Source organism: Bacillus rossius, chromosome 6, assembly GCF_032445375.1.
Source record: "Bacillus rossius redtenbacheri isolate Brsri chromosome 6, Brsri_v3, whole genome shotgun sequence".
In the NCBI taxonomy this organism is placed as follows: domain Eukaryota; kingdom Metazoa; phylum Arthropoda; class Insecta; order Phasmatodea; family Bacillidae; genus Bacillus; species Bacillus rossius.
In genome coordinates, this window is record NC_086334.1 from 32695439 (window position 1) to 32710681 (window position 15243).

The 15243-nt window shown below is 41.8% G+C and overlaps 1 protein-coding gene across 1 annotated transcript in view; it reads right to left on the bottom strand.

Annotated features, from left to right (window-relative positions):
- The window catches only part of LOC134533421 (uncharacterized), a 30755-nt gene extending 17338 nt beyond the window's left edge, over positions 1–13417 (bottom strand). The window contains exons 1-3 of the mRNA XM_063370942.1: positions 13219–13417; positions 9252–9383; positions 2339–3067 (exon numbers count right to left, since the gene is read on the bottom strand). Coding sequence (XP_063227012.1) covers positions 2339–3067; positions 9252–9383; positions 13219–13417 — 1060 coding nt within the window. The remainder of the gene's footprint in view (positions 1–2338; positions 3068–9251; positions 9384–13218) is intronic.
- Positions 13418–15243: the final 1826 nt, after the last annotated feature.

The window sequence follows — 15243 nt, forward strand, 5'->3', positions numbered from 1 at the left end:
TTATGGGCGATCAGTAGTCCACGTTTATTAGAAAGTAAATGGGTAGAAGCTATAAAAAATCTCCAGAACGCTCAGAATAAGGTTGCGAAACAATATAATAAGGGGCGCTTGGAAAATCCTTTTAAGGTGGGAGACTGGGTGCTCTGCAAAAGTTTTCCCATCAGTAACAAAGCGCTGCACAAAACCGCTAAATTAGAGTTTTCTTACCAGGGGCCTTACAAGGTGATAAGGCATTTAGGGGGAGTAACCGTTCTTTTGCAGCGTGTGGACAAAAGTTTTGAGACACGTAAGGCGCATATTAGTCATCTTAAGAGGTTCACACCCGATCAAAGTAAATGATTGTTTTTGCCCTTTTTAGTCATGTGAATAGAGATTTTTTTTTGAAGTATGTTGTTGTATGTTAACGAGTAAACGGGAAAGTGGCACAAAGCATTGTTTGGTCTTAATCATTGTTTTTTTTTGTCTCTCTCATGTGTTTTTCTTCGCGTGTTTTTTTCTCACTGTGTGCTTTTTTCTTCTTGATTTTCTTTGAGGTCGGTTATTTGAATGGCGTGTTTTGAGTGCTTCCCCGTTTTCTCGCCTTATAGTGGCTCGAAGCTACCTAAATTTCTTTGGTTTTTGGTGTTAATTTAGTTTTTTTTTAAGGGGGGGATATTGAGGCGTTTGCCACGCCTCCTTTTAATTTGGTAATTAATTATATCATATGTTTGGCACTTGGTTCATTTTCGTCCTGAAGATTGATTAAAACATAAGCATTACGGACATTCACGGCGCTGCGCTTGTGTGTGTTTCCGCGAGCCAACACCGCGCGGCGCGCGAAGCCTTATGACGTCATGGTGACGCGTTAACCTGCGACGGTCTGCGGCTGGCGAGCGTGGAGACGGTGCTGGCGGCTGGTGGAGTCGACTTCGGCTCGTCGGGTGCAGGCGTGTTGCGCCGCTGCTAAAATGGAAAAGGCTGTTCCATTCACCTACGCATCGACCAGTGCCCAGCCCGGGTTATCGTCCACCATGCTGCGCTACTACAAGTAAGCCTCGACGCAACCGCTATTAACAGCCGGACACCGGGTTGGTTTTTCAAGGAAAAACTATGAGCAGAGAGACTTGACTGATCATAAACTCAAATTCATTATCTTGCTAGTTTCTTGAATCGTAATTGGGCGAAATAAACTCTACTTCTCTCTTTTACGCTACGTGAGAATTTACGTAAACTGCAAGCCAGACTTATCACGTTGCTGTGGTGCGGGATGTGAGACTCGCATAATTACGTCGAAACGAGAGTCCGGTTAGACCAGAATATTCGGAATTGTGCCTAAATAACATTTATAGACAATTACGTCATCCAGGAGTGTAATCAACGGACCTGTTAGGGAAAAACTTATCCTTTATAAATATTTGTAAAATTACCCGTAATATAGTGTTTATAATATGTGATTACATTAGATGTCCTTTTCTTTAATGCGAGATCTAGATCTTCGGTAGATTTGTGTAAATGGTTCTGTATTTTAATGTACCAAGCCGATGCCAAGCAGGAATATTAAATAGTAAACAGGCAGTGATGTTTTCAATTATTATCCAGGTCATTCTTTTTTGCCTAGGGACCGTACTTCTCACTGCATTTAGTTGGTACACCCTTCTGCGGCTCCCGACTTTAAACTCGAGCGCCTTAAGTAAGGCCTCAAACAGTAAATGCAGACAGAGAACAAACTTGGACAACACAGCAAACATAAAAACACAACGATGAAAAGAAACAGGTATTGTGGACAGCACAACACTGAGAACGTAGAGAATTTATAACCCTAGCAAACACATTTTTCCCATAAGAAAGTATGTATTGAATGTCAAGTGCGTATATTAATAAAGAAGATTCGTGTGTTATATATTTGATCTTTAAAAAAAGGTTAGTTATTTAATATTTATATATATATTTTTAAAGAACTATACATATTTTAAAGAACTATGTATTTGTGATACAGTACTCCTCTTTAATTCAACTAAGTCAACGTTCGTTTTGTTTACAGTCATAATTTAAAGGTCAATAAGTAGTCATAACATTTTAACGGTTTTTATTCGAGATTTTAATTTAAAGCTAATAAAATAGAATAAATGGATCGCAACAATTAATTTTTAAAATAATTAACCCTGTTTTAAATACGCACTTGACATTTAACACTTGCTTTTGTTGGAGAAAAGCGTTTGTTAGGGTTATACATATGGTATATTGGTGGTAAATGTTTTTTTGGGGTTAAAACGTTTTTTAATTAACTATAAAAAATAACGTTATGATAACGAACCACCGATTCAGGCCATTATATTCGCAGAAGGGATAGAAGGATCACCTGTGAGGTCCATTGTTGGGGTGGATTGCACGTAGGACTGCTCCGTCTCCGCTGTCGTCGCCACCAGCTCTTCGCCGGACGCGAGGTTCGTCCCCGACGTCGACTCGAACTCCAGCGACGTCGTCGTCGTCGTCGTCGTCGTCGTCGTCTCGTCCGCGTCCGTCGTGACCTCGACGTTCCACGTGGGCTGGAACTCCATGGGGTCGGACTGTACCATCCGGTCCGGCGGCAGCGTCGTGGTCTCGGGGTCCAGCTGCTCCGAGGAGGGAGCGTCTTCTTCAGCCGCGACCGTCGTCCAGGGGCTCTGGGTGGTGAGCCACGCCGGCACCGGGTCGGCCATGCCGGGCAGCTGTATCACCACCGGCTCCTCGCTGTCCTCGGGTCGCGGACTCGGAGAGGAAGGCGCAGGTGCCCCGGGAGTGGTGTCGGGGACCAGGGGGCCGGTGGGGCCGGGCACCACGTGCAGGGCGGACGCCGCCGTCGAGGGGTGGTGCGGCTGGAAGAGCTCCGGGGTGGTGCCGCCGGTGGAAGGGGCCGCGGCGGGGGAGGAGGGCAGCCTCTGCGGGTCGTACGGCCCGGAGTCGGGAACGCAGGCCTTGCCCTCCTGGCGCAGCGCCGCGTTGCACTGGCACCGGCCGAACAGCTTGGGTATGAGGAAGTGGCAGTGCGTGTCGCCGTCCCACAGGCGGCAGTGGGTGTCGCTGTAGCACACGTCTCCGGGGCTCGCCGCTGCAACGACGCGACCCGGTCACGTGTGGGTGCTTCTTTAAGCCGATAGCAACGAACTACGGTAACTATGCCCGATTAACGTAAGGAATGTACAGAAAGCAAATTTTTTTCCTTATTTTACATGACTGCAGTGATTAATAAATTATTTAACTTCTTGGGAGGATTTATTTCTCTTAACAGAAGGAACTAGTATCAAGGGTTCTGGTTTCTCAAATAAAAAAAGTCATAATCCAGCAAATCACTCACTAAGGGGCGACGGAAGACTGCCATAATGGAAAACTACCATAATGACAGAATTCCGCCTGGCCACTTCGAAAAAGGGGGGAAAGTACCATAACGGAAAACTGCCACAATGACACGGAATTCTGTCATATTTTCTTATATACTTCATGCAATGAGTACAGCAGCACTGCTCTTGAAGTAACGTATAGAATACGTCGCTAGGTAGCACTGTTACCCCTCTAGCTGTTTCTTAGGTTAACTTAAAAGACTACATATAGCACTTAGGCTGTGATTTTCTGTAATTCGTCATAAATCAACTCAACAGATCGCGCGTTAGTATAAACAAATGTTTCTAAAAATTGTTTATAGGAAGCAGCATTGTATACCTATAAACACGATTTTTAAATAAATGTGGTAGTTTTCCATTATGGAACTATTCCTCCTGTTTTGACGGGGGCGACTGAAGACTGCCATGCTGGAAAACTACCATAATGAAAGAATTCCGCGTAGTATGTATGGAGTATTTAATTTCATAGTAAATTATTATATCTACTTAAGTTGTTAAAATGAAGGATAGGTTCGAACATAATAATTGAAAACAACAAAATTAAAATAAAAGTGAAATCTCTTGGACGGAATAATCATACAGAACCATTAAATGAACTTTTGATACTGTAACAGTTGAAACATAATACATGTTTTATACTATTACTTGTAGAAATATTGCACAACCAAAATATTTAAAACACAGTATTCCAAGTTTTGTTACAAATAAATTACAAATAATTAAATAGCGATGTCACGGCGATGTGCACAAATATTAAAAAAATAAACTTTCTGTTGTTGTGTACTCAAATAAGTTTATGTTTAATAATCCCGATGATTTCATTAAGATTGTTAGGGTTTCATTGTATGAAATAAAACATTTACTCTGATTTATGGTCCTTCTTAACCATGAAGTAAGCTATTACCAAGAATTCTGTACTCAGGAGTACTGCAAGTTCCAATAAAATATAGTTGTATTCAAATAATGTGAATATTTCTAAATAAGTAAGCAAATCGTACAAAACTAGTATCATCTAAATTCTTAGACTTCGCAAACTGATCGATTTAAGGTCAGTACTATCATTACCTGAAATTCCGGCGATTTCACTATGAAAATGTATCTTTTAATTTGACATCCCCAACACTATCATAGATTTAGTAATTAATTTAAAATTCTGATAACGCTTATTTGCAAACAGTTGTTCGAATAGCTTTCCAATATTAGCTGCGCATATTAAGCACGGTAAAATAAAAAAAAGCCATAAGTGATATAAAAAGTTAACTTTTCTGTGGCTTTAAAACCAAATAAATGTTTATAAAATAACTTTATGCTTGTAAGAACACACATATTTTAACGAAAGACACTCTTTTAAAATCTATTTCAAAATAACTTAACTATCGGCAGTGCAAGCTGTTACATATTTTTGTACTAGTCTATATAATATAATTATTGTATAGTGGGACTGTAAGTTTGTTTGCAGGAAATCAACTAAAAAATTGCCAGACTAGTTATACAAATTATATTTCATTGTTATGAAATTCACAATTCATGTTGAACGAAGAACATAAGAATACATAAATAAATTTGTTCGTTACCGAGGTTATATTTTACTGCACGTACTGCACGTTTTATTGACACACGAAACTACTGTTAACTCGTGGAATAACATCATGTCTAAGTTAAGAAGACTGCAAGTATCCGCTCTACTACTCTGGTTCTGGGGTAGAGCGCCTGCCTTGTGACTTGTAGGACCCGGGTTCGCACCCCGGCTCCTCCAAGGCGGATTGCCCAGACAAATTGGTGGCATTTTCTCTGATAGGAATACAATCCCTTGTAACAAGTCAGGCTACCAAAGAAACGGTGGGTGGAACAGAAAAAAACCTTCCAGGTGGCTTCCAAATGGGGAGCCCGTTTCTTTTCTTGGGCTCCCCATGCGGTGGCCATTCCGGGGGTTTCTCCGGGGGAACGGAGTTTTGCAAATATATATATATATATATATATATATATATATATATATATATATATATATTAGTTTTGTAGCGTATTAGTTTTAGTATCTGTAGCTATTATAATTCCACCATGTTATAAATAAAGTTCAAACAAATATTTAATACATTAAATTTTTGTTTTGCTTTTATACATAAAATATTTTAATTAAGTGTGTATACCGATTGTATGTTAAACCATTTATCGGTATATATTTTCTAAATTATTATTGACAGTTAAATTTTAGTCACAAACTATTGACCAATACCATTGTTATGTAGTATTTTAGAATTTTTCGACAAAAAATATTTAAAGGCACATGAATATTATTCCTAGAAATATTATTTCTAAAAAATAATTTTTAAATCATAAGATTGTGTAGGAAAGAATCAAATGTTGAAATAAATATATTTTATTTATATCTGGATGTTATACTGGTACACACACATATACCTACATACGTGTGTGTGTTAAAGACGATCCTGATTGAAAACTATCAATTTGAGGCGTCGTCAAGCAACGCGTGTGTGTTTTAATTATCTTACAAATACACGCTTTTCAGTCAAATTTTCAAATGCAATTTCGTGGTATTAGATGTTCCGCAAAGTAGTAGTTTATCTCAACTACTATTTAATATTGAATAAATGATATTCCAACTGTAATCAGAATTGATCAAAAAAAGATAGTGATGTAAAAAAATGTAATTGGGAAATATGTCCAGATCTGATTTTCAAGTTAACAAAAGTTTATTAATTACGATAGCATTTATTGTATAACCTTTAGTAAAAAAAATAATTCAATTAATCAGAATTATCACATAGTAAGTAATGACATTAAACGTAGTGTCCTTTTTTAAGACCTTCGAGTTATATTGGATGCCAAGCTCTTTTTCACCAACATGAAGATCTTTAGGTCTTATTAAATTCATAACTTTCTCTGCATCAACTAATTTTAATAGAAAAAAGTTCTTAAATTAATATTTAAAAATTTCAGGCATTTAAATTATTTTGAATATGCTACATTCCTATACATTTTTTCTATTTATAAGACGTTCAATCAGTGATGCACTTTTTATTATATACATTTTATTACCATTTTTGTTGGTTCAGACATAATATCTCGGTTTGTATTAAGAATTACAACTTGTAATTACAGGATTAGTAACACTTTTAATACCATTAGTAACTATAAAATGTATAAAAAATTATAACTCTTTTTGAATAATCTAGAAACATTCATTGGTAGAAAACTTAAGCAAAAAGTTATTTTAAACTTTTGTAATCTTCATATTTATTTTGTATACACCATTTTAAGTTCTGTTTAATATTTTTTGTAAAAACTAAAGTAACCAATTAGTTAACATAAACTTTATCTATATGTGTGTTGTGTTGTTTCGTGTTTTGTCGCAAAGTTATTGATATGTATCAATGGTTGTCTTGTGTTGATGTGTTTTTTGTTGTTATTTGGTCATAATTCGTTTATAGGTGCTATAAGGCACAAAATCCTGAATTTCAACTTGATGTGACAGTTTTAATGAAGCAGAATTATATGCTACGCATAGTAATATTTTTATTTCCTAATATAAAAAAATACTTAAATTTAAGCAGAGTTTATTTTTGAAAGTCTGCAAGCCTGTGCAAAGCACACCAACATTCGATGTACGAGCCTATGTCTCCGCTAGAGCGCCTGCGCTGCTTGACCCGTGCCTTCTACACTACACAAAAATATTTTCCTCGCATTTCAGCAACTTAAAAATACATTTTGGAGACTGTAAATAATTTTTTTAATATGAGTATTAAAAATGAAAACATTACATAAGAATATTTGCGTTGGATTTGCACTCATTAAATAATGATCTACAATTATTTTAACTATTCTAGTGTGGAAAAATGTTAATTCTATGAAGCTAGTTACATTAAGAATTTACGAGTAAGGCCGTTTTCCTCATTCCGTAGAATGTATAAGAAATTCTGGCAGAATTCCCCTTTATCCTTTTTTAAGTAATGGCACTTTTCCGTTATGGTACTTTTCCCCCTTTTCCAGTATGGTAGTCTTCCGCGCCCCCCTCACTAAGTGCTACGTGCGGTACGGGTTACTGTGTATTCTAAACAAATGAAGGGAGGGCCAAGGTTTGAATGCCTGTCAGGTCAGTATGATTTCTGTTTTCCATGGTTTCTTGGATCCACTCCGGCGAACGCTGGGATGTACCGAAGCCCGTTCATGGCTAGTTTCCTTTGCACTATGTATGTCGTTGAAATGGTCTGTTCTGTAACGACCTGGCTACGAACGAGACATTAAGCCCTCGGAGGCAAGAAGTCAGGGAGTGGGCGTGTGAAATATTGACCTGTTAATGATTGAAATCAAAATGAGAACAACCTCATTCCCCCTCTCCTATATTGATAGCTAAACCATATTTGGCTGTAATAAGTAGGGTCATCTACTTTTCGAGAAAGATTTCCAGACCAACTGTGGGTTAAAACTTTGTAGCATTGTCTGTGGGTTTATTTCAGGCGCATTTCTACTGTTCGTCTACCAGTCATAGCCATTCAGTGCGGAAGAAAACGCGCTGAAAATGGCCCGGCAAAATAGGGTAACAAATTTTCTTGCAGGCGACCGCTAGATGGGGTACACCTTAATGCAGTCTAATAAACGATCAGACGCAGGGACGTGACTAGACGGAGGCAGACGGGGCTTGTGTCCCGGGCGGGGGGAGGGGGGTTACTAACCTGGCAGAGATATATTACTTGAATATCGTAGTGTTAGAACACAAAAATGTTGGAGGGCAAATGAACTGAATTATTTGTATTGAAGGATACATACATGCATATCGTCAATTACTTAAAAACTGGTAATTTTTGCGTACTACCCCACTTGCGATGTATTATAAATGAAATGTCTGCAAAAAATATTATATTTATTTACTATCTGAGTTGAATTAAAAAATATTTGGAATAGTGGAATTAATGTATGGTGGCTTCCCAAATAATGGGTTTCAAATCTTAATTCCTTACTGATGTTTAACAATATCCATTTCACGATGGTATTTCTTACAATTCATCCTTTAAGCTAATTAAAAATAACTTCTAGCATTAAAATCTTAACAGTTAGATTTGGTGACCAATTGCGTGCGACCGGAAAAATTCATGTCTTCAATGGACATCAAGGATGGCCTCCACAATCCTTGGTAAACTCAGACAAATGTCACCTGTTCATTGGCTGCCGACTGGTAAGAAGTGTCAACTGGACAGCCTGTGATCCGGTAATTCTCTAATCGAGGGTTTCCCATTGGCCAATATTATTCCATCACGAAATGAATCAGCGAATTTTTTTAGGTCCCCACCAATTTGATAACCAGAGTGGCTTCAACAGACACGTGGTTAAGCCGATGTAAATAAGCCAAATGATGAAACACAGTTGTTATGGTTAGATACCGGAAAGAAATCGCGTTGTTTTAGAATCCAAAAACACGTAACTTTTTTTTTGACGTGACAACGTACGCTTGCGCCGCATCTATATCTCTCTTCCACTCGACTGTTTATAAAGTGAAGTGAAAAGTTAATGTGGTTTTCGTTGCTTATTACAACAACAAGTTCGGCAATAAAGGTTAATTATTCTTGCATTTTAAAAATCTGATTACTAGTATAATTTCAAGTATTTATTCTTCTATTATGAAAATAAAAATGATTCAATTTTATTCATAAAAGTATGCAATCATTTCCTCAATGTTTTGTTATGACGTCACGTTAAAATATATCGTCCGTAAACCGACTTTTCAGTCAACCAATTTTATTTTGGTTCGCAGTTTGTCTGATGGACTCCGAGCCAATGGAAAACCTTTGGCCAAAGAAGTGTAGAATCGCGAGAGGGCAGCGAGCAGGTGCAACAACTCGCCCGAGCATTGGGCCAGGGGGAGGGGGTTGGGTTACTCACGGCTGAGGCAGGTGTGCCGGCGGAACTGCAGGTAGCCCGACTCGCAGCGACACACGCCGCGGCTGCAGCTGCTGTGCGCTACCTTCAGCGAGCACTGCTCCGGCACCAGACAGTCGAACCCCAGCAGCGTGGCTGCAACACGCCGGTCCCCCATGCCGGGTCAACACCAGGCGGCGCTGCAGTAGCCCAGCTACTAAGGTACTGTTCCCATTTATCTGGATTTTACTATATTTGTTCATTTGTATTTTCAGTAGCAAAAAAGAGTCTGCAAGCGATGAATAATTATTTAAATACTTTATATAATATGTAAATTCATATTAAGAGCTTTAGTTTTTAAATAAAGAAACATGATAATTTTTTTTGCTTTATTTTATTTGCAATAGCACCTTTCGAACCTTTTTTTTTTTAATTTAATTTTTGTGGGGAGTATTTATGTTTTCTTAAATACTTAATTAAATTCATGTGTTTAATACATCTTTCATTCAATTTGCTTGAAATTTTCAAAGTTCACTGTCGGAGACCATACATTTGTAAATATTCCAAGGTCCATTTCTAAATTATTTAAAGTCATGTTTTGCAGCTGCATTTTTATTTTTGTAGGATAGACCCTACTGAAAATTCTTCCTGGCCCATGCTGATGGTCGCGAACGGAAATCGTCGCGACAAATTGCTGTGCACTTATCAGAACAACCGTCAGTTTTTCCATGCCTCTGACTTAGTGTTCGCTGATTGGCCACAAACAGAAATTGACGCAAAGCACAGTGAAAAGTTATAAGTTCGTAAACTTTCTATGCACCGTGGGCGTGCTGTTCTGCTGTGCGTGTGCATTTTTCCAATGTAGCATTGCTACCTGGGTCCGAGCGTCTGTGTTTGCGCATGCTGTTGCGAATTTAGCCCAGCCTTAACATTTTTTGGCAACATCGCCTCTGATACTGACAACAGTTATAATTGTTTAAGTACAGCACCATAATTTTTTTATGATTCCAATTCTTTTTTTTTTTAATTCAATATGGGAAGAACTGTATCATTGCATCTTTCTAGGCGAATTATTAGTAAAATTATAATTGTAAATGCCTACCTTTTGTGGTAGGTAGAAAATTAGTAGTAAGCAACAAGTGTCAGCTACAAATTTGTGAGCTATAATTGTAAGACTGTACCACCCGGCTTGTTAGCAGAAAAATAATCATTTTATATATGATCGATAATAATAAGTAGGCCTATGAGTTTTTTTTGTTAGTTTTTATAAGACCATAACGTGTCTAAAAAAAAAATATATCATTTAAACACAAATTATTATTTACCAGGAGTAAATAGCCGTAGCAGTCGGTTACTATTAACAAGAATACATACATTCCCTTAATTATGAACTATGGTCAATTAGAGTAAATTTAATGTCAAAATTGGTTGAAATAAAGATGCAGTCCTTTAGATACGTTTTATTAAAAGTTAGAGTCGAATTTTACCAGATGATGCTCTTGATGAAATACAACAAGAAAAAAATATTCTTAAAATTCTCGTTAATATTTGTTTTGAATAATATTTGAAACGATTTAAAATTTGCCATCGTATGATAAGGTTATAGCTACGTTCGTTAAACGATTCACGCAATGGGGAATTTTGATTCAATACAATTCTTTGGACACACGTCATTACAGTTTTTCAACTGTTTTGTCGTGGGAAGCCTTCATTTCTCAGACAAAAGAGCCACACCCGAAGTTCCCCGAAGGTTGCTTAGCAAATAACTTTTTAATATGTAGCTATCCAGGGCTAGGAAACCGTTTACATGATTTCACAGTATCTTTAATATAGCTATCCTAACCAAATCAACCGTCCACAATGTTTTAAAGTATTTATAATGTATTTTACCTAACCTAATTGACCATTAGTTATCATGAGTTGTCTAAAATAAAATAAAAACAACCGAAGATGCACGATCGGAAGTTTGTCTCTCTCGTCTGTGAAAATAAGGCTTCCCGTGTTCGACGTTACTGTCTTCGTCGTGTTGTCAGCAACACCTGTTTGGTTTCAACGCTGGGTCCGCCTGTTCGCTGTGTGGTCCTGCGTTTCTTTCTTGAATTGTTTCCGCGACAAAACAGTGCCAAACTGCAATGAAGTGTGCCCAAAGAATTGTATTAAATCAATGGAAACCAGGACAGCGCTAATATAATAAACAGTGCATTGGCAAGAGAGGGAGAGAGTGAATACACAATGATCCAAGGACGAGACACGCTGCAAGAGTTCACGAGAGGCACGCGTGGACGGTTTGGAAGGAGCAGCGGCCGCGGCCTCCTTATCGGCGACGACGGCGCCGGACGTGAGGCGACTGTCGCGAGGCCCGGCCACGCGCGTGACGACGCCTCCCCTGAAGGCCAGCGGTACGGCCGACCTCTCGCGTCTGCTGACCCCCCGTTACTCCCGCCGACCCGGTTCGTGCGTCTGTCCGGGTCCTGGGACTGCGTGCCTGCATGTCCCACTGCCTCTTGCCTCTGAGTGTGTCACTGCTTACTTTCTTTAAGGCAAGAAAATATTAAAACTTTTTTTTTGACGTGACAACGTCTAATAATTCGATGAATGCCGGCTGCACTTACGAAAATAAGTGTCCCGTTACGCACATTGTTCCGTTACGCTGTGTCCCGTTACGCTCATTGCACGCTTGCGCCGCATCTATCTATCTCTCTTCCACTCGGCTGTTTACAAAGTGAAGTGAAAAAGTTAATGTGGTTTTCACTGCTTATCACAACAACAATTTCGGCAATTAAAGGTTAATTATTCTTGCATTTCAAAAATATGATTACTAGTATAATTTCAAGTATGTATTCTTTTATTTTTAAAATTAAAATGATTCAATTGTATTCACAAAAGTATGCAATCATTTCATCAATGTTTTGTTATGACGTCACGTTAAACTATCGTCCGTAAACCGACTTTACGGACAACCAATTTTTTTTTTGTTAAAATTAAATCAACAATGATTTATTAGATATTCAAACAATTATTTCTAGTAAAAAAAATTTTCTTTTATATATTTGATTTATTTTGACAATATTTATAGAATTTTTAAAAATAATTTTGAATGTAAATTCAATCGTAGCTGAATTCTTTATTAAGAAATATGATGCAATGCTTAGTTAAAATTCAGGTGTTTTTTTTTACTGTAAAAATTGTATGTGTCGTGCAAATTATTTTGTTCCCGCAACATACCTGGTAGTTCAAACAAACAAAAGTTATTCTTACGCCATTTTTTTTTGTGGCAAAAATAAAATTCACATTAAAAAAATCAAATTTCGATTGAGTAATTAAGAGTAAACAGAAAGAATAATTATTGTTCCTGTCCTTAAAATATGACTTGTCATTCTGTGTACACGAATGTAATTAATGTCAACCACAAACCATTACACGCGTAGGGCCTATACAGTTAGTCATAATTTTAAGGACAGGAGTAATTATTACCGTTAAGTACTCAGTCGTAAACTAGCGTGGATAGTGTGTTTCAATGGCAGAGCTCGTGTTGGTGTGTTGGAGTTTCTTGTAGAGAAATTTTACATACATATTTATTAATATATAGGCTATATAAAGTATGTGTTGAAAAAAAGGAGGGGGGTGAGGCTTGCTGAAGACTTAACAAGTGTGGACGCCAGCTACGCAGCATACAAATTCCAAATTCTTCCTCGCCCGTTCCCCCCCCCCCCCCCCCCCCCCCATCCAACCAAAAAAAAAATCGCAACTAAACACTTCCTTAAAAATTCCCAATTAATTTTACGAGTATCGCACGATAACATTATTTTAGCCACAATTAATTAAATATAATTGTAGATAGCTTTTAAAATTTCACCTTGTTATACCATTGTTATTAGGTATCTACGGTAGTTTACACACATGCAGAACACATTTGAGCTATAGTGGTGGTGTCGAGAGGTACCTGTATGCTAACTGGAAAAGAGCCCCGGGTGAGGTCTAGAATACTCACACTCGAGACACTTGCTGTTGTTGTAGGGCGCGTAGTATGGCTCGCAGCCACAGCGACCCTCGTGGCACCGGCTGTGCTTGATCCTGCTGGAGCAGTCGCGGTCCATCCTGCACTCGCCGCCCAGCTGGCGGGTGAGCCTGGCTTCGCCCGAGGCCGACAGGAGCGCCACCTGCCACCACACACGCCTCAGAGCATTCATCGAGTAGAGTGTCCTGCTAGCCGCCCAGCTGGCGGGTGAGCCTGGCTTCGCCCGAGGCCGACAGGAGCGCCACCTGCGACCACACACGCCTCAGAGCATTCATCGGGTAGAGTGTCGTGCTAGCCGCCCAGCTGGCGGGTGAGCCTGGCTTCGCCCGAGGCCGACAGGAGCGCCACCTGCGACCACGCACGCCTCAGAGCATTCATCGGGTAGAGTGTCGTGCTAGCCGCCCAGCTGGCGGGTGAGCCTGGCTTCGCCCGAGGCCGACAGGAGCGCCACCTGCGACCACACACGCCTCAGAGCATTCATCGAGTAGAGTGTCCTGCACTCGCCGCCCAGCTGGCGGGTGAGCCTGGCTTCGCCCGAGGCCGACAGGAGCGCCACCTGCCACCACACACGCCTCAGAGCATTCATCGAGTAGAGTGTCGTGCTAGCCGCCCAGCTGGCGGGTGAGCCTGGCTTCGCCCGAGGCCGACAGGAGCGCCACCTGCGACCACACACGCCTCAGAGCATTCATCGAGTAGAGTGTCGTGCTAGCCGCCCAGCTGGCGGGTGAGCCTGGCTTCGCCCGAGGCCGACAGGAGCGCCACCTGCGACCACACACGCCTCAGAGCATTCATCGGGTAGAGTGTCGTGCTAGCCGCCCAGCTGGCGGGTGAGCCTGGCTTCGCCCGAGGCCGACAGGAGCGCCACCTGCGACCACGCACGCCTCAGAGCATTCATCGGGTAGAGTGTCCTGCTAGCCGCCCAGCTGGCGGGTGAGCCTGGCTTCGCCCGAGGCCGACAGGAGCGCCACCTGCGACCACACACGCCTCAGAGCATTCATCGAGTAGAGTGTCCTGCTAGCCGCCCAGCTGGCGGGTGAGCCTGGCTTCGCCCGAGGCCGACAGGAGCGCCACCTGCGACCACACACGCCTCAGAGCATTCATCGAGTAGAGTGTCGTGCTAGCCGCCCAGCTGGCGGGTGAGCCTGGCTTCGCCCGAGGCCGACAGGAGCGCCACCTGTGACCACACACGCCTCAGAGCATTCATCGGGTAGAGTGTCCTGCTAGCCGCCCAGCTGGCGGGTGAGCCTGGCTTCGCCCGAGGCCGACAGGAGCGCCACCTGCGACCACGCACGCCTCAGAGCATTCATCGGGTAGAGTGTCCTGCTAGCCGCCCAGCTGGCGGGTGAGCCTGGCTTCGCCCGAGGCCGACAGGAGCGCCACCTGCGACCACGCACGCCTCAGAGCATTCATCGGGTAGAGTGTCGTGCTAGCCGCCCAGCTGGTGGGTGAGCCTGGCTTCGCCCGTGGCCGACAGGAGCGCCACCTGCGACCACACACGCCTCAGAGCATTCATCGGGTAGAGTGTCGTGCTAGCCGCCCAGCTGGCGGGTGAGCCTGGCTTCGCCCGAGGCCGACAGGAGCGCCACCTGCGACCACGCACGCCTCAGAGCATTCATCGGGTAGAGTGTCGTGCTAGCCGCCCAGCTGGTGGGTGAGCCTGGCTTCGCCCGAGGCCGACAGGAGCGCCACCTGCGACCACACACGCCTCAGAGCATTCATCGGGTAGAGTGTCCTGCTAGCCGCCCAGCTGGCGGGTGAGCCTGGCTTCGCCCGAGGCCGACAGGAGCGCCACCTGCGACCACGCACGCCTCAGAGCATTCATCGGGTAGAGTGTCGTGCTAGCCGCCCAGCTGGTGGGTGAGCCTGGCTTCGCCCGAGGCCGACAGGAGCGCCACCTGCGACCACGCACGCCTCAGAGCATTCATCGGGTAGAGTGTCGTGCTAGCCGCCCAGCTGGTGGGTGAGCCTGGCTTCGCCCGAGGCCGACAGGAGCGCCAC